The following is an 18,534-nucleotide window of genomic DNA, read 5'->3' as shown; positions in this document are numbered from 1 at the left end:
GTGGTCACTGAAGAATGGAAACTATGCTCAAAGCTCACATTTGCTTCAGTTCACCATTGATAGACATTTAGAGTGTGATGAAAACTATAGAATATATTACCATTAAAATGTCAGCCCTGCAGACTGTGCTCTCTGAGACATGAGAGGGATTCAGTCTCAAGAATGAGGACTGTTGTTTCTCCTCCCAGCTAATATAATTACATACATTTAAGACTGGGAGAGAAAACATAGGAAGGAAGTCTTAAGTTTAATAATTTGTGTCCTTTTTAATGTCTATTAATACCTGCAGTATTTAGATTTCACATGCCAGCAAGTTAAATTCTGCTAGTTTTGTCTGCCTTCAGTTGAACAATTCACGACTTTAAAGTGTTTTGGGATTTTAGGAATTTGCTTTTTCAAGACAAGGCTTTTATTCTCCAACAGTAAAATAATTTATTGTTCCCTGTTCTATCTGTGATTATTGAAATGATTATAAAATAGGCATAAAAACTTCTGGTGGTCTTAGATGTTACAACAATGTGAAATACTTGGTTTTTTTCTCCATGTTTTTGAATGTCATTACTACTATAGTATAGAAGAGATGACACAACAGAAGAGTTTCTGTGCCACAGGTCCAATCCAATGTGATAATGAAATAGTAAATTAAAGACTGAAATAAGTTTTTCTTGTAGTAATTTCCTGTATTGTTACTGTTATGGTAATCTGGTTTTCAAATTTGTTCACTTCTGCAGGAGGCTGGGGACCGCTGTGGAGTCTGTTTCCTTTCTTCCCTGTTTGGTTGTAGAGAGAAGACACCAAAAGCCAAGTATATGCACCTAGCTCAGGAACTGCTGGTTGATCCAGAATGGCCACCAAAACCCAGGACAACAACAGAAGCAAAAGTACCATCCCAAGAAAATGGTTCATATCAAATCATCACTGTAACGTAGCAGTGGATCTTGGTGGCATGTATCTTTAGTAGTATTCAGAAGAATGTAATTTTAAGGCTTTATTTGAAACTGCAGTGTGCTAAATGTCAAATTCTAATGCAGATATTTCCAACTGTTTTGTCTCTCTGAATACGAGATTCAGAGCCAGGTGTCCTATGGCTATACATTTTAAAAATGTAAGTTACCTTAGGCAGAACAAAAATGATTGTGTATCCTTCCACCTTCTTTCAGATTTCATTGTTCCTAAATGAGATGCATTTGAAGGTTTAAACTGCAGGGCAGTTAAAACAGGTTCACATTAGTTGCCTGGAGTATCTTAATAGTTGTTCTAACTTGCTTATCTGGGCATGTGTTCATGTAAACCCTATGATGTGATGGTTTCATGGCTGTACTAGAGGTGCATAATAACCTTGTCATGATTTGGGGTTTTTTTGTGTCTGTCTTTTTGGTTGGTTGGGGTTATTTTGTTTGTTTAGTTGGTTTTTATTTGACTGATGAAAAGTTTTGTGCCTCAGAACGGTTCTAAAGTTTGTGTGTGTACCTCTGAAATTTGTCCTTATTAGTAAGGAATGTTTCCAGGTGTAATGTTTGGGTTTTAAATTCAATTCTTTAGTCTGCCACAGCAGGAATTGGGAATGCTGTAGAAGCAATATGCTCTGTCCTTAAGAAATAAGCACATTGCTTTCATGTGGATTCTTGACTTCTCTTCTAGCTAACCACAGGGAAGACTTAGGTGGCCTCCATGGGAGGAGCCATTTGGCTGCATTCTTAAGTTTTTGGAAAAAGAAGGATGGAGAATCTAAACACTTTCTTCTGTGTCATGTTTTATTACATTTAGCTATGCATTTCTCCATAGACCTTGCTTTTTCCAGCAGAAGGGTTGGATTATCCCTTTGTGGACCATATTTTATTTGTAAATCTAAAGATAATTTTCCTGTTTACCTTGAAGTAGTAAGGCCAGAGTTACTGCTGCAAGGGATATGGGAGGGAGGTATTGTCACATGCCCACGTGTGGGGTTTGTGCCCGTGAAGAGCACAGGCATTTCAGAGAATCTGCCGGTGTCTTAAGTGCTACATGTAGCTGCACAAAACAAAATTAAGAGAAAATTGAGCTAAAGTCTGTCTTGCTGCAGAACTGTAAGGCTTATGCAGATTTTATTTATTAAAAAAAAAAAAAATGAAAAAAATCTTGTATCACCACTAATGCTGCTTCAGCACTAGGGGTAGCCATACATCATTTTGCCATGAGGCAGAATCAGAACACAAGACCACTAGAAAAATAGGTCTACAGAGAAGTAGAGGCAGACAGCACTTTGACTTGCAAGGCTTAAAACTTTTTGTTGTTTTTCTTTTTTAACTACAAATTACTTATCTCGAAACCATTGTCAATTTTGTAAATGTTTGGAAAAGTCTTCCTTAGTGTCTTTGGGAAGATGATAAATATTCAGTCTTGATCAGTCTATTTTTGACCAGGGGCAATTTACTGGTCCAGACACCACCAAGCTTTGGGAGGAGATCTGGGGTCTGAAGGAGTCATGATTCTGTAGAGATCCTTTAGAGAAGGAACTGGGATCCTTTAGAGTAGTTGTGGAATGAGGGCCCCAGATGCACTGGCCGGCTGGGATTGTTTTGAAGTGCGTATATTCTGATGATGAAATTGGAGGTTTTGATGTTAGGGATTTTTTTTTTCTTTTTTTTCCTTTTTTTTCCTTTCCTTTCCTTTTTTTTTTTTTTTTTTTTTTTTTTTTCCTCTGGGTTGTCTTGTTTTGTTTTCTTCTTTTAAATTCCTGTGGAGACAATTCCATTCCAGCCTTGTTTTAATAAGCAGAATTTTTCAGATCAGGCCTAATTCCCTTGTGCTGTTCTGTAAGACAGTATGGACAGTGTGCCCTGCTGCTCACAGAATCATTAAGGTTGGAAAAGACCTTCAAAATCATCAACGATTAACCATGTTAATGTCAATCATGTTGTGGTTTCTGCAGTGTTGAATATACTGTGCCAACAGGGAATTTAAAAGTGGTGCTAAATGGTTTGGAAGACCTTTTCCTAGAACTTGGTTGTTGAAGTTACTGCTCCTCCTAAATAGTATGCATATGGGTGTACTATCTTCCAGTCCAGCTGTCAACTCTTTTCCTGATTTCTGTTGTTGTTGTTGTTTGTTTCTGAGGAGTGGAGCAGGGGGAAAGGGGGAAGTGGTTTTCTTAACATTCATTCAACAGAGCAATGTTCTTATTATCCTGGCTTCATAAGGTCATAAACATGAACAACATTGGTGGCTTTTAAAGGGTCTGCAAACATTGGATACATTAATTAGTCATGAACCTGAGTCAGTTGGCTAATTTCTGCCGATGTTGATTTTAAAAAATCTTTGTAGCATGGAATAACTGATGAAGAATAATTCTTAGCTGCGTAAGTAGTATTCAAATCTAAACAAAAATAATATTTTAGTTGAAAAATATTGTGAAGCTATGCATCTTGGACCTGGAGCTGTGACTTATCCTTCTGTTTTCCATTTCATTGACCATTTTAGATCTACTGTTTCATGAGGACTGAAAGGAAATATTTGTGTCTTTCCCTTTTATATGCTTTTGCTTAATACTTTCCTAGACTGATAATTTCTCTCGGCTTGTTTGGTTTCTGATGTTAGTTTTTCAGTCTTATTCTAGTTTATTAGACTTACCTAGAAAGTGAGGAGGAAAACAGCTTATTAAGGTGGGCTTGTCTTCAGAGAGCATTTTGGGGAACTCTTACTAAAACAGAAATTGCCAAGTGTCTCCACTTAACTGAGTGACTAATGGCTCAGGAGCGTAGTAAACTTGAATGTTTTGCAAATGGGAGCTTGTTTCCTCCAGGTCTGTGTTCAGGGTTGGTAAATGTTCCTGAGGTTGCATGCTTGAGCTCTGATGCTTAGTCAAGAATAATAAATCAGCTTTTCTGAGAATCCATCTTGTTATTGCAAGTTCAGCCACAAAATAAGCTTTTGCATTTTCTGCAATTATTGGGATTTATGCCTTCCTGCCCAAGAGCTGAATTTGACCACCTATAATTTTTCTCATTTTGAGCAGTTTAGTTTCTCTGGTTTTCAGAAATGCAGCAAACTAGATCTGCACTAGTGTATTCAGTTTCTGTTTTGAACTAAGATGAAATTCATTTTGTAGTGAAAAAAAATCTCTTTCAGTGTTCATCTTGGAAATCTAAATTCGGGTGAACAGACCAAGTTAGTGAGCTCCACTAGATACTGGGTAGACATTTTCTTCCTGCTGTATATTTTGGCCTTATGTGAGGAGTTTGATTTATTATTAAATTATTTGTGTACGCAGACTTCAATCTGTACGTATTTTATTTTGATGTATTAGGATTTGTAAATATTACTGATTTTTAAATATTATTTATGCACATACTTAAAGGACTGGTCTATCCAGAAAAGCAGTTGCTAAATAATAAATGTTACTTTTTAGAAATAAATTACAAGATCATGAAATTGTATATCCCTCAGGGTTATTTTTAAGGTTTTTTTCCTTCCTTTCCCTTCAGATTCAATTAGCAGTAACTCTAGTTTCATGTACTATAGAACTAAATCTACTGTAAAAAGAAAATGCTGCAAATAATGCTTGAATAGAAGCGGCTGAAAAAACCCACAGAACTGACTGTCCATATTCATCTGAACTTTAAATTGGAAACTCTTACTGTTGCACTTTTTAAAAAGTTGTTGGTTTTTTAATTCTATTTATTTTTTTCTTTCTTCATGAAGGTTGTGCTGAACAGTCATCCCAAATTGGGTAAATAATCCTGTACTGTATATGTGTATATGCAGTATAATACTAAGCAGATGTGGAGTCCTTTTTATGCTGCAAATTTTTAATGCTTATGTTGGACATCACAAAATGAGAGAGCTCAAGTCCTGTAGGATTTCTCCCATGAAATTCTGAATTGTAAACTTAGGGTTTTGTATGTCTAAGGGAAAGCTGTGGGTTTTTGACAATTTTTAGAGTCTTGAATATGTTGATTTTATATACAGTAAAGCTTCAGGTTTTTAAAACTATTTTCAACAAACTGCAGCTTGTTTAATAATTATGTGAACCAGAAACTACTCAGTTTGTCATTAATTCCTCGAGCCTAACACAGATTAAAACATTCATCATTACAGCACTCTCTAGAAGCTCAGCTTCCTTTTATTTTTAAATCTGAAATGATACTACATCTTTGTATTTAAAATATGTATTGCTGCTCTAGAATGGTACCCTGTTGTCAAGAGGCATACATAAATAACTGTACAATAGAATTGTAAATAGACTTGTAAATCATTTTTGTGACTGAAGCTCTTTGAAAATAAAATTAAAATGAAAGGATATTTTCATTCTTCTCATTAGTTTCATGAAATTGTTTTAATTTTTTTTATAGAATTAGATGCAAAGTTTGTTGAAGAGCACAGGCTTACTCCCTCTGATGTCATGGATATGTTGTTCAGTGCCTCCGTGTTTCTGCAGATGGGGGTGGGAGGGGTGCCTGCTGTGTTAGTGTTCCGGAGGGGATTCACACTGACTGCAGCTTTTCCTGGTGGCTTAGGAGAGCCATTCTAAAGCCTTGCACATGTGATAGCAGTTTGTTTCCACCTCTGGTTATTCAGATGTTCCTTCTGTTTGGACATGTGGGAGGCATGATCTGAGCTGTCACCTTTGTCACAGTCATATTCAGAAAAATCATGTGGAAATGAAGACATCTTTTCTGTCCTGTGGCTCGCCTTCCATTGAAACAGTCATTGGCAGAGCATATTGTTTTAAACTTGAAAACAAGATAGTTGAAATACCTTTTTTACTTAATAACAAAAACAAAATCTTTCAATTTCAAGCTTCTATTTTTACAACTTAGCTTTTCTCTTTCAGAATCTTACAGGTTTTAGGTTTTGTTGGCCTGCCACTCCAGAAGACTTGGAGGAAACACAGAAACTAAATGTGTCAACCTTGGAGTACTTAGCCAAAGCATTAAGTAAAAAGTCCCTTCATTCCTTACTGAAATTGCTTTGACTCCAATCCTGCAAGAAATTAAAAGTCAGAGCAGCTTTGTGAAGGTAGGAGCACTTGGTTTAAAGTGGATGTGTTCACTCCTTCAAAACCTAATTTAGCAGACCGGTGACAAATCTGAAATTTCTGATCCCATCTCACATTGAAATGTAGATTTCTGACTTCACTCGGATTTGCTTTGGGTTGGCTGAAGCACATATTTCAATGTCACTGCCAAAGAAGCTACAAGTGAGTTTTCTGCTATTGGGTGTGCGACTTCAAACTTTCTCCTGTTATGAGAGTGGCTTCAAGCCCTACTTTTGGAGTTGCTTACAACCTGTGGAAGTTGGTTGCTTGAACAATTATAAGCAAAAATCTGCTCTGAAGCTTCAAATATTGTTTGTCCTTTGGCCTGTCTCAATAACTGGGCAAATATGGGTGAAAGTGTTATCTAGAGGATGCCTTTTGCTGTTTTACTTCCCATTTAAAGTGCAGTGTCATGGTGAAGCCTGATTGCCTGCTCTGCTCCTAGTAAGTTCCTTTAAACAGCAGATAAGTTTCTAAGGTACAGCTCAAAATTTCTTTGTCATGCTTGTATGAGTTAAGGAACTTGCAAGACAGTAAAAGAGGTAAGCAATACATGTGCTCAGTATTCTATAAATTCAAAACTGATTTGAGACTTCTGATATAGTAACAGTATTAATGTATTACTTCTGGCATCCTTTTGTAGTCTTGAGAAATATTTGGGGGCTGGGGGGGGTGGGGAAGGGGGGCTGAAAGGGAAAGAGGCTGTAGGCCAGACTTTGGTAAATGACCAGCCAGGCTGGTGCATTTTCTGGAATGCCAGGTGTCTCATATGAGGGTTTGAGAGAATTTTAAGGCATGGGAATGTATCATTATCTTTATTGTGGGTATTACTGTATTCTGTACTGTTAAAATCTTTAATTTTTTTTTTTAATATGGTTAGCAGCTCGAGATGTTTGAGATCCACTGGCTTTTCCAGTTCTTGTGGCAGCACTTATAGCCTTCATATCTTGCAAAGAATTTAAACCATTTTGCTGTTTGTCAAAACTAGTGCTTTCTAGCATTTCTGAGCATCTGCTTGTCTTCTTGTATACTCTCTTATCTTTTGCTGTAAGACCAGGAAAACAGTCATCACAAACCTACAGTCTAGTGTTAGTCTGTTTCTGATTTTACAGTGACCTGTAGTCATACCTTCCAAGGGACCTGCATTTGCAGTTTCTAGCATAACAAATTGGGGGTTTTTCCATCCATTTGGTTCAAGTCAGGGCTTGAAACAGAAATTTCTTAAAGTGTTTCTGGATGGAGGGTTCTGCTCGTGGGGATATGTAGGATCAGGGACAGGCTGAGTTACAAATCCATTGAGGTAAAAGCATCACTGGCTTATGACAGTTTTGGGGTAGGGAGGATTACTAGGAGGGTGAGATTCTCTGAAAGATTCTTGTTTGACATGTGAAAGACCTTTAGAAGAGTGGAATCTTGTGCTGTTCTTTGGTGATGCCTATGTCTCATTCAATGAGTCGTGAAAAGCCCACTGAGACGTTGTTTTGTGGCACCGTGTTGCTGGTTGTTGATAGCCCTAAATGCCACATCCTTCCCTTTCTGAGGGAGAGTTAGACATTTTACCAGACTTCAGTACTCTGAAGCTGAATAAAATTTAATTTTTTTTAAAGCACTCCCTTTTGCTCTTCTGGCTTTTTTTTTTAAATGCAGTAGCTGGTTTGGACATGCAGCTGTTTTGGGTCCATTGTGGTATGTTCTTGTCAGCTGTTCAGGTGCCTGAGAAGCTCTGCTGTCCTTCCTGATTTCTCTTTCAGCAAAGGGGGTTGAACCCAGCAGTCTGTGGGATTGCCCCTGAAAAGAGTATGTGGGGATGGAGCCTTCCTCTCCCTCCATGTTCCTGGTGCAGAGGAGTGACGTGTCAGCTATCCCAATTACATCTATGGAAATTTTGTAGCTATTCCAGTGGTCCCAGCTGCAGCTTATTCTGCTGCTCAGCCAGTGCTTGACATCCAGGTTTCTGATACACTTGGACTTGTTGATTTCATTGAGGAAGTATTTCTAGACTGTGGGTTTCTGTTTGACTTGCTCTTTTAAATATTACCATTTATACCTACAATGATTGCTTTCCTGTTTGTTTGGAAATGCATGCAACTTTCCAACTTTGTGGCGTGTTTCATGCAGATGTACCTTTATTGCTACAACTTCCCATCTAATTTTATGCACTTCTTTCCTCTCATTTTACTGTACTTCTAATACCACTGCTAGCTTGGTATTGTGTTAAGCTGTTGAAATGAGGCTTGGTGGTTATCAGAGGCTCACTACTGCCCTGTGCTGTATGGGGTCTTCTGTGTTATTTCAGGCTGTGTCAGAAATAGCCTGTTCCTTCTTGTGTGTTCCTGGGCTGTTCCAAGAAGCCATCACTTGAAAATGCTGAGACAGGATTTAACTGGACAGTGCTGTTTTGCTTTTCACCACTTAAAGTACAGGACAACCTTTTTACCTCCATTGTCTATTTTTGCAGGCTAAACTTATTTTTAAAGCTCAGATAACTTACAATGAAAAACACAGTGAGTGCAGGACCTTTTGATAATTTTTGAAAATATTTTTGGCATGTCATTTAGTATAATATACTAAACCTTGTCTAGTGGAAGATATCCCTGTCAGATGGAAAGAGATGATCCTTTCAACCCAAACCCTTCTGTGATTCTGTAATGCTTTTCTGTTCAAATAAATATATGTCTTTTGACTACTTAAGTGTTTCATCATGATTTTTGTATGCTTTTATTAAAGTTAATTGTTACAAATACAAACAAGGAATACTTGATTTACAAAAGTTAATTTATCTGTACTTCTCAGTGTAAGCTGAGCATTTCAGAAATATTGGCAGTCAACAATAAAAGAGATTTTGAAGTTGCTTTCAAGGCAAGGGAAATTTTGCACACATTTGCTGGTTTATGATATAATCACACATCTTTGTGAGCTGCTAAATTACCTATTATGAAATCCTGATTCTCTCTTATCTCTTGTAACAGCTAATGTTTCTGGCACTTCAGCAAGGATGTTGGTGTTTCGTTTGTCAGTGATGATCAAGCTTTTCTTCCAGTTGGATGCATCCATTTGTCCTGAGAAGTGTGACTGCTCTTCAAAAAATGCAATTTATTGCTCTGGCCCCCACATAAAAGACCTGGAATTGTTAAATCTGCCTTGCAACATGACAGAAATTCACATAACAAACGCTAACATATCATACTTGCAGGATGGTTTTGCTAGGATGGCGGAACTGCAGCATCTCATCCTGTCTTCAAACAACATTGCTCTGGTTTCACCATCAGCTTTTAAAGGCTTGGGAAGGCTAAAAGTCCTCAAACTGCTAGATAATAAGCTGGTTGAACTTCCCCCAGAAGTATTTGATGACATGGTACAGCTTCAGCAATTGATCATTGAAAGTAACAGGTTGAAATCTATTGAGGAAAATCTGTTTGATAAACTGGCTAGTTTGCAGGAGCTTTACTTGAACAAAAACCAGCTAACAGCAATTCCCAGTGGCATGATGAAGAAACTTGCCAAACTCAGAATACTGAACTTGTCAAGAAATTACTTAGCAGCACTGCCTAGAAATATATTTAGTGCATTAGCCAGGCTTGAGAGGCTGATGCTGTATATTAATAGGCTGTCTTCAATAGAGTCTGGTGTGTTTGATAGCCTAAAGGAGCTGCAGGAGCTTTTCCTGCATTCCAATAATATCCATTCCATTGCCGCTGACACATTTCATTGTCTTCGCAAACTAAGAACGCTGACACTCTCCAGAAACAGGCTTCAGGTTTTGCCTTCTGGGCTTTTTTTGCACTTGCATGAGCTGTCTAAACTGACCTTGTACAGGAACCCACTGAAGTCTCTTCCAGAAGTACTGTTTGGAGAGATGAGGCTTCTTGGTAGCCTATGGCTGTATCACACAAAGCTCTCAACAATACCAGATTTTGTGTTCAGTAACTTGACAAATTTAGAGCTTCTTGTGCTGAGTTTTAACCCAGAGCTTACGGTTCTTCCTAGGAATGTATTCAGTGGCCTGAATGAACTGCGGGGCCTTTCTCTCCATACAAGTAATATTTCCAGTTTGCCAGAGGGAATCTTTCTGAGCCTTCAGAAACTGCAGAACATTTCCCTCTTTGATACAAAGCTTGAGGTTCTTCCTAGAAACCTCTTTCATAATCTCAAGCACCTCCAGAAAGTTTACCTGAATAGTACTAACCTGCAGTCTCTTCCTGCAGACTTCTTTACTGCTTTACCTGAGCTGGAAGAAGTTGTCCTTGACGACAACCCTTGGAAATGTGATTGCCAAATTCTTGGGTTTCGAGAATGGCTCCAAAAGAGCACAGCAATAGTTAAAAATGTGCCATCTCTGATGTGCCACAGCCCAGTGGCACTGCAGAATATTTCTCTTGTGTCTCTAAGCATCGATGACCCAGAGTGCCTGCCAACCACAGCTATGACCTATCAGACGTGCAGCTCAGCTTATTCCCAAACTTTGACATCTCCTGTGACAGAGCACTTCACATCATCTCAGGGGACTGCTGTAACAGTGCAGTCTGACATGGAAATCACCAGCACACCCACGTCAATTCCTTCTGCAACTCCAGGTTTTACCTCCTCCCACGTTGAAGATGTTGGACAACCTGGGCTACATTTCTCAGATGTTCCAGTCCAAACTTCTCCCAGCATCATAGCACGAACCAGCAGTGTTAGAAGGACAGATTTAACTACTCTTGTCTGGTGGAATGAGTTTCCAGCCCACAGCAGTGCTAAACCCTATTTTAATTTTACTTACTGCCAGCTGTTCTTGTGTGTTCACAGTTTGATTTTAACACTCCAGACTGTAGTCATTGTGCTCAGTCTATATGTGATGGGTAACACCAGGCAGCTCTTGCTCTCCAGAAATATTCCTGCTCAGCCTGTAGTTCTGAGAAGAATATTAAGAAGATAGAGAAATCTAGCCTAATGAAGAACTGGAAGTATTGCTTTGGATGCTTTTTTGAACATTTGAGCAGTTAATACTTGATTGAGATGTGGATTACAGATCTTCATAGCAAAGACCATAAGGATCTTGTCTTTATAACATAATGGAAATGAGTCTTATGCACCTTGCATCATTTGCCAAGAGTGGCTGTAATCACTGTAAATTGCTACAGCACTTAGTGCATGAACCCAGAGGGCAAGATGGAAGTACTGTGGTCACCTCTACATGTGTGCTGTGGGTTTCCTGCCTTGGAGTGCTGCCCTGTCCTCTGCCAGAGACTGTTGCCTGCTGAGTGTTCACTGCTCAGATGGAGTCCCATCAATGGAGGAACTCTCTGTGCTTTAGAGATCGCCCAAAGAACTTCAATAATATTATTTCCTCTACTGCCTGCAATCTTTTGTCTCCTTACTGAGAAAAAAAATGGTGGTTTTGGGAGGAGATGCTGGGAAGGACCTTTAAACAATGAGGATGTGTGCAGAATGGTGTGGTGCAAGTGTCTTAACTTCTGCTTTCTGTCCTCAGTCCCTTTCCAGGATGTGGCACAAGGAAGGGATACCAATTAAAGCTAACAGCAGAGGACGATCTTGATGTGTTTTATTGTTTGATTGGAGGTTTTCTGGAACCTTTGTAAAGTTCCTACAATTCTAAATTTTAAGTAAACACTTTCATCCTTAAACTTTGGCCAGTGGTCTGAAAAAACAAGGTGTTCCTGGCTGCATGATGCAGGGAATCTTGAAACCAGAGTACCAGGTGGATGCCCAGCACTGAGGAGGGGCTCCACAGGGATGAACTGGTTTGAGAACTGATCTTGACTGAGTTGGGAGAGAAAAGAATGGTCTCTCCTGGGCTTGGCTAGCAAAACAGCAGCATGCAGCTGAGGGGCAGCTGAACTGAGGGCCACAGTGTCCCCTCCATTTTGAAGTTGGCTGGGGAACATACACAACTTCATCAACTTGGAGACATTTTCAGTCTCACGATTTTTTACCTTATTCCATCCTGCTATTCCCTGACCTCCAGTCCTTTCAAGTGTTGATGTGCAAAGGCAACTACTAGGCAACAGTGTGGATTTTGGTCTTTATACAACATTTTATGAATATTTTGAATTGTATGAATATTTTAGTTCATGGGTAGACTGGTGGCTGTCAGACTGCCTGTGCTTTAGTAGCTCTTGGATTTAACTATCATCTTTTATCTACATTATGGGACTTAGTTTGCTTGTAAAAGCTCTGATGTGCTTAAAAACCTCTGGGTGTGAATCCCTGGCTTCTTGGGCCAGAGAGCCTCTACTCTAGGAGTCATTTTGTAACCTTAGTGACTTTCTCACTATGAGGGACTTTCCTGCATGGCCTTTAAATGCATAACAGACTTGAGGTGAAGAAAACTTGCATTTCCTACAGGTTGGTTTTGGTTGGTTCCCTGCTGTGTGCTACTCTAGGCAGTGAGAATAAACTGTGACTTCTTTTCTTCAGGGTGCTCTGCTGCTGGGCCTAAATTCCTCTTTGAAAAGAGAGAATGTGCTTCTATAGTGTTAAATAATCATTGTCTTGCTGGTGAGGTTTAACAAAATTTAGCAAACCTGGCTAAATGGGAGTTAGAGCTATCTCTAAAGAAGCAGAAATGCAAGTCACTGCAAGTGGTGCAAAGCAAGCTGTGACGGTAGTCATAAACAGATGCTCCAGAATATTTACTGCAATATAATTGAGAGAAGCACAAAACCAACAGTAAGCTTTCTCAGTGGTGGTTCTGGGTGGTTGAATGTAGTATTTAAGAAGAGAGAGTTGTTGCAAATTTAGGTTCTTGGTTGGACAGCTGTAATAACCACTCAGTGCTGTGCCAGCCCCAGTGCTGTTGCACGGTGCCACGCAGGCAAGCTGCTCGCAGCAGGCAGGTCAGGATAATCAGGACAAGTGAGGAGACTCTGACTTCGACAAACCAGGCTGGGGATCAGTGATGGAAGTGTGCTCTCGGCACCTGCATGCACAGTGTCTGATTTCTGAGGAAAAGCACCTGTTTGCCCATGGTATGGGTATGACACCTTGCTGTCCAACCCGAGGGCAGCAGGGCAGCACTAGCTGCCGCCTTTCTGAGCTCTCCTCTGGCTGCCCCGGCCCTGCAGTGCAGCCAGCTGGGCCCCTACACTGCTCCTTGGCTCCTGCTGCAGTCCCTGAGCTCCAGCTCTGGCACAGAGCTGCGTACAGTCAAGTGCTGGGACAGGATGATTCCTCTTCCCAGGATGATTCCTCTTCACACGCTGTCATCGGGCTTTCCCCACGCTTGAGCCAGACGGGGGAAGTGAAGTCATCAGACAACAAAAGGCTGGAGCAATGAGTGAGTGCCTGGGGCTGTTTACTAACTTTCCTATGAGGTGTACTGTTTTGAGCTGCCTGTGATTCATTGTTTCTTGCCCCTGGGAGCTCAGCCCTTCCTGAAAAACTCCCTGGCCTAAGAAATCCAAGGACATCCTTGTGCATACCCCATTTCTGTTTTTCCTGCAGAAGGGATAGTTGTCCAGGTCAGCACGATGCAGCTGTGGCAGGAGGAAGGCCTCAAAGCACTGTTCCCTTGTGTGCAAGGATTTTCTCAGTCCCTGCAGCCCACGCTTGCATCATCTACTGCCCAGCCTTTGCCACCAGGCTGGAAGGGAATACAGTAGGCTGGAGGTAAGAAACTGGAGGAACCTATCTCTGATTCAGCGGGTCCCTGATATTGGGGAAGAGGTGAATGCAAAGCACATCTGCATACAGTGGCTGAAGGGGTTGGTTCTGCTCTCTTGGCCCCTGAGGGGGGTGCAGAGTCATGGTTAACAGTCCTGCACAATATCCAGACCTCCAGGTCAAGGACCTGCTTCCAAGACCACATGCTGGCTGGGAGTGCTTTGGTACCTCACCACCAGGCCGGCTGTGCCAGCCCAGTCAGAGCTCACTCTGTCCCTTCAAATGCTTGCTGCTGTAGCAGTTGCTCCTGTTCGCTCTGTTGAGGAAATCCTGGAGCAGTGGGAGCTCTGACCTACCCTGTGCCAAGCCATGGGACTATTCATTGTGTTTCCAGCTTGATGTCACCACAAATGTCATTCTCCTTTGCTTGCTGAGATTTGAATCTAGAGAGTCCCCAAAGTACAAGTTGCTGAGGCACAGTTGAACGAACTGCTGCCACCAACACTGGCAGCTCTGCCTGTTTCACAGACACTGCAGCAAGCATTTCCAAGCCATCAGCACACACATCCTTTCCTGGTGTCCCTGGTGTCCTGGTCCTTTCCATCCCACCACCTTTGCCTCCTGAGACCAGGAACTGCAGGAGGGCCCTTGTCACTGCTTGCAGAGGGCAGTGAGCTTGGGCAGCTGGCTGTGAATGCAGTTCAGTCCTTCAATGCACAGGAGCAAGATCAGAGCCTGCACTTCAGATCTTCCCTGTCCTGATGTCAAAGAGACATGTGCTTGGAGCAGGCCCCCAGCAGTGCTCTGTGGTTCAGGAGTGCATGCAGCTGCTGGCTGCAAGGCAGGAGCCCTGGGAGCCTCTGCCTGACATTTTGGAGCATTGGCTGTGTCTCCTCTAGGCCTCCAACCAGCAGGGCTTGCTTAGGGCTGCTGATTTGGCAGCCCTGATATCGGAGCATTTCCTAGGGATGTCAGAAGAGCTGGGAGGAGACACAGCCCAAGGCACGTTCCTGTTCCCAATGGACAAGGCCATGAGAGTTAACAGACTCACGGTGAGCAGAAGGCCTGAAGCTCCTGCTTTGTCCCAGCTAGGGAGTGGCAAACTAGGGAGGTGTTATGCCTCCATTTTTGTAGCCAAAATCTGGGTATATACCCACCTGTGGGTGTTAGTGGGTGGATATGCCCTGGTATAGTCTTTTACTTGGGCCAAGGGGGTGAGTCCCAGTTCACTACAGGCTGGGAGCTTCTGTTCCAGCACCATCCACCACTGGGCTCAGCAATTGCTGCTGTAGGACTGGCATGCCAGACTTCCAGCTGTGCCTTTGTGTCTCTGTGTATGGAGAAAGCTCAGGGCAGAGAGCCAGCGATGGCTGGCAGCAGCTCTGCACTCTGCTGTTCACTGCTCTGCTGGCTTCTCCTGGGAAGAAATGAGGCCCCCTTCCCCCTTCGTGTGTTGGGGAGAGGTCCCCGGGGAACTTTGTGGTGCCAGAGGTAGCTTTACAGAGATGGAGCTGATCCAGGGAACATTTCTCAGTGCATGAGCCCCATGCCATGGTCTCCCGCTCCAGCTGGTCCTTCCCCCCCTCACAGCAGTCGGACAAGCTCCTTCCGCTTCGGATTAGCCCTGCGGGCGGAGCTGGCCGCGGCCCCGCATTCCTTCCAGCCTAGCGCTGCCCCGAGCCGGGGCCAAGCCCTGCTGCTGCTGCTGCTGCTATGGCTCGGGCCGGGGCTGGAGGAGACGATTCTGCTGCTGGGGCTAACCCCACTGGAGCCTGAGATCCTAAATGCCATTTTCCTTGAGCTCCAAGAGGGTTGTGGTGGGCCTGGGGCTGGTGCTTGGATGGAGGTCAGCCTGATGGCCATCCCTGCTCACCAAAGCTGCTGCTGCTCCCTCCCAGAGTTTTCCCTTCCCAGGGAAGGCAGGGCATGTCCTTGTCCCTTGGGGCAGATGATGGCATGAGCAGTGAGGCAGCCCTGGCCCTGCATTCCACAAGGAGGCTGGGAAAATGTCACCAGGGCTGGATCACTGGGCCTGTGGAGGAGCTCTCTCATTTGGGCTCCTCAAAGGACTGGGGTGGGCCCGTGGTGAGGCAGGGGCTGCTGGTGCTTTTCTAAGGGTGGAGGTGGCCCCAGCACCCAGTCCCTGAGGGACCAATGTCTCTTCCTTCACCTCTCAGCTGTGGTGTGAGCCTGTGGGTCCTGCTGCAGGGCTCAGGCCCAGAGGTGTTCCCCTGTGCTGGAACACAGGCAGGACTCCCTCTGTGGCCCCAGCCCAGCCCTCCACCCTCCTCCTCCGCTTCAGCAGTGCTTGGCCTGGTGCCTGGGACCAGCTGGTCTCTGTGTGTACCGGGGGCCACCGGGCTGGGGGGATCACAGCAGGGTGGGCACTTTGCAGCAGCACAGGGTAACTGGAGGGGTCCCAGCACTGCCCTGCAGGCCATGGGGAGGGCTCACCCTGCCCAGGGTGCCAGTTCAGGCAGGAGTGGAGGACTAGGGGCTGAGGGGGGAGCAGAGTCTGCATGGCGTGGGGGAGCATGCTCAGCCGCTTGGCAGATGAACAATGTGCTCTCCCAGCCAAGCCCACAAACTGCTAATTTTAGCGATTACATGAGTTTTTCCATGCAGTCTCAAGTCCCTTGGTGATTCAGAGCCACTCAGCTTTGCTGCATCCGCCACCCTGGCCGTAGGGATGTGCTGGAGATGTGCCAATATGGACAGACACGGGACTGTCCTGCTGTCCTGTAGCAAGGCAGGCAGCTACAGCAATATGTGACACTGCTGTTCTGGGGCTCCATCATCTCCTTGAAAGCACAGGGATACAGCAGTGGCTGGCAGCAGCCAGTGATTCCACACTGTCCAGGGCTTGGTCAAGGGGCTGGTGCAGCTGGAGGTGGGAAAGGTCCCCAGGCAATGCTGAATCTGGGGCTTTCCTGCAGCATGGACCCACTCCCTCCAGCACTGTGTGAGTTCCTGGCTATGTGGAACAGCCTCTCCCTGCAAAATGCTCATCTCACCCTCAATCACATCTGTTTGATGTCTCAGGAGCTGCCTCTCCCCTCCAAATGTGTGGGGTGGGTCCATGCTGCTGTCCCGAGCTCTCACACCCTCTGTTCCTCTCCCCTGTAAGTAGCCTGGGGCAACCCCCCATGTGCTCACCTCTGGGAGTGGCTGCAGAAGTGGCTCACGGGCGTGTGCCATTTGTTACTCAGCCCTGCTTTATTTTTAGCGATGTCTTGAAAACAGTCATCTTTTCTGGCCAGAAGCCAGAGGCAGTTTCCTGAGGCCTGGGTAGAGGCAGAGAGGTTTTTGTCAGGGCTGTTACCTGGACTGCTCTGAAATTTTGCATTGTGGTAGGGACCATAATCTGATACCTCCCCCCCCCCGCCCCCCCCCACTTGGGGCAGGGTGTTTGAGGTACCCATCACTGCATCCCTGTCTGCCCTGGGGCAGCACTGCTTGGAAGAAGGTGACTCTGACATTCCTGGGATGAGCTGGGCTTGGGGCAATGATTTATCTGAAGTGCTGAGGTTTGGTTTCTGTGCTGCCTGGCTGAAAAGCTGTGAGCTTCTGGGTGAGTCAGAGCAGGCAGAAGCCCAGCAGCACTGGCAGTGGGCAGACAGAGCCATGATAAGGCTGTGATAAGGCTGTGAGAGCCCAGCTCTTGTGTCAGGGCTGCAGGGAGCAGGCAGCTCCCAAGCCCAGTGCCTGACCTCCAGCTGCAGTGCTGTCACAGAAGTGGGGAGACTGTTTTGGGAAGTGTGGTTCTGGGAAACTGTTGTGTCACTAGAGTATGAACTAGAGCACTTGTTGGGTGGTGTTTTCAAAATGCCTATTCTTTGTGCCCAAATGCCTGGGTATTGCCACAGAGCAGGCAGGAAGCGTGGTCGGGGTTGTTTCACCCACTTTCCAGCCAGAGGGGTCTGTGGCCATCCAGCATGTCCTATGGCAGATGGCCTCTCGTGCAATGTGACATCATGGTGGCTGTGTCCTCCAGCTGAGGTCCCACTCCCTACCACGTTCCCACGATCCCTGTCTCCTTCCTTTGAGACTGTCTGGGAACTCTGCTCTCCATCCCTGCAGTTTGCTGTTTGTCCTGGTCTGGTCCCCTCTCTGAACAGGGCAGCTGTCCCTTCCACTGCCCTGCAGGCTCCCAGCCCTCACAGCATGACACATTTCCTCCCTTCCCCAGCAGCAGCCCCTTGCTGTTCCTTCGGTGCCACCGGAACCTGAGCAGAGGTTGCTGCAACGGCAGAGGCATGGGTGGGGTGGGATTAGAGGCAGGCAGGGAAGTTCCAGCTGCCCCATGCTGACCAAGGGACCACAGTGTCTCTCCAGGAAGCCCAAAGGGGCCACATGCACTGACTCTCCTCACCTCCTTCCTCCCGAATATCCGTTCCCAGCAGCTGTTGGACTGGGACTGCCCGGAGGAGGTGGGCCAGGTGGGGAGACCTGGGCTGGGTGATGGGACCCAAGGGCACCCCAGTGCACCCCTGTGTGCTGGAGGAGCAGGGGAGGGCTGGCAGCAGGTGCCCCTGAACAAGCTGATGGATACTTTCCAAACACCCCTGGGTACCAGGCTCCATCACCTCTGCATCAGGACTGCTGAGGGGGCAGATCAGGGGCAGCCACTGGGAGACAGCTTGTGCTGCTCTGGGGTTCCAGGGATGGCTGCAGTGGGAGTTCCTCGGTGCCAAGGTGTTCCTCATGGCTTGTGGGCAATGCTCTGGCTTACTGAGGGCTCTTTGAAGTGGCCTGGTCCATGGCTGGCACCCACACAGCTGCTGACCCTGGCACAGTTCTTGCTTCCTGGCAGTGCTGGTTGTGGTGCCCACAGGACAGAGCCTGGAGTGGGTGCTCATGGGTTTGTGGCCCCTTGGCATCTGTGGCTGTGGGGGGAATGAGAGCTGTGACCT

At 44.8% G+C, this 18,534-nt stretch overlaps 2 protein-coding genes across 8 annotated transcripts in view; both read left to right on the top strand.

The window, feature by feature from the left end:
• Window positions 1-5,280, top strand: part of ATP13A3 (ATPase 13A3) — a 55,572-nt gene extending 50,292 nt beyond the window's left edge. For all 6 annotated transcript variants that reach the window (XM_050977951.1, XM_030227313.2, XM_050977952.1 and 3 more), the window contains one exon: window positions 732-5,280. In XM_050977951.1, the coding sequence (XP_050833908.1) occupies window positions 732-929 (198 nt within the window). In that variant the 3' untranslated portion in view covers window positions 930-5,280. The remainder of the gene's footprint in view (window positions 1-731) is intronic.
• On the top strand, window positions 3,191-12,101 carry GP5 (glycoprotein V platelet). 2 transcript variants are annotated; one of them, XM_030227318.2, is made up of 3 exons: window positions 3,191-3,338; window positions 5,813-5,997; window positions 8,986-12,101. In XM_030227318.2, exon 3 carries the CDS (start codon window positions 9,012-9,014, stop codon window positions 10,932-10,934), a length of 1,923 nt encoding a protein of 640 aa, XP_030083178.1. In that variant the 5' UTR covers window positions 3,191-3,338; window positions 5,813-5,997; window positions 8,986-9,011; the 3' UTR covers window positions 10,935-12,101. The 2 variants fall into 2 exon arrangements, with proteins under 2 accessions (XP_030083178.1, XP_050833910.1); XM_050977953.1 differs by having other exon boundaries at window positions 5,813-6,558.
• Window positions 12,102-18,534: the final 6,433 nt, after the last annotated feature.

The sequence above is a fragment of the Serinus canaria genome, chromosome 9 (genome assembly GCF_022539315.1).
Source record: "Serinus canaria isolate serCan28SL12 chromosome 9, serCan2020, whole genome shotgun sequence".
Taxonomy (NCBI): domain Eukaryota; kingdom Metazoa; phylum Chordata; class Aves; order Passeriformes; family Fringillidae; genus Serinus; species Serinus canaria.
The sequence above is the reverse complement of the archived record's forward strand: the minus strand, read 5'-3'. Positions and strand labels throughout refer to the sequence as shown.

Bases quoted from the DNA above. Each gene is read 5' to 3' on its own strand.
- GP5 (XM_030227318.2), top strand. From the start codon at position 9,012: ATGTTGGTGTTTCGTTTGTCAGTGATGATCAAGCTTTTCTTCCAGTTG.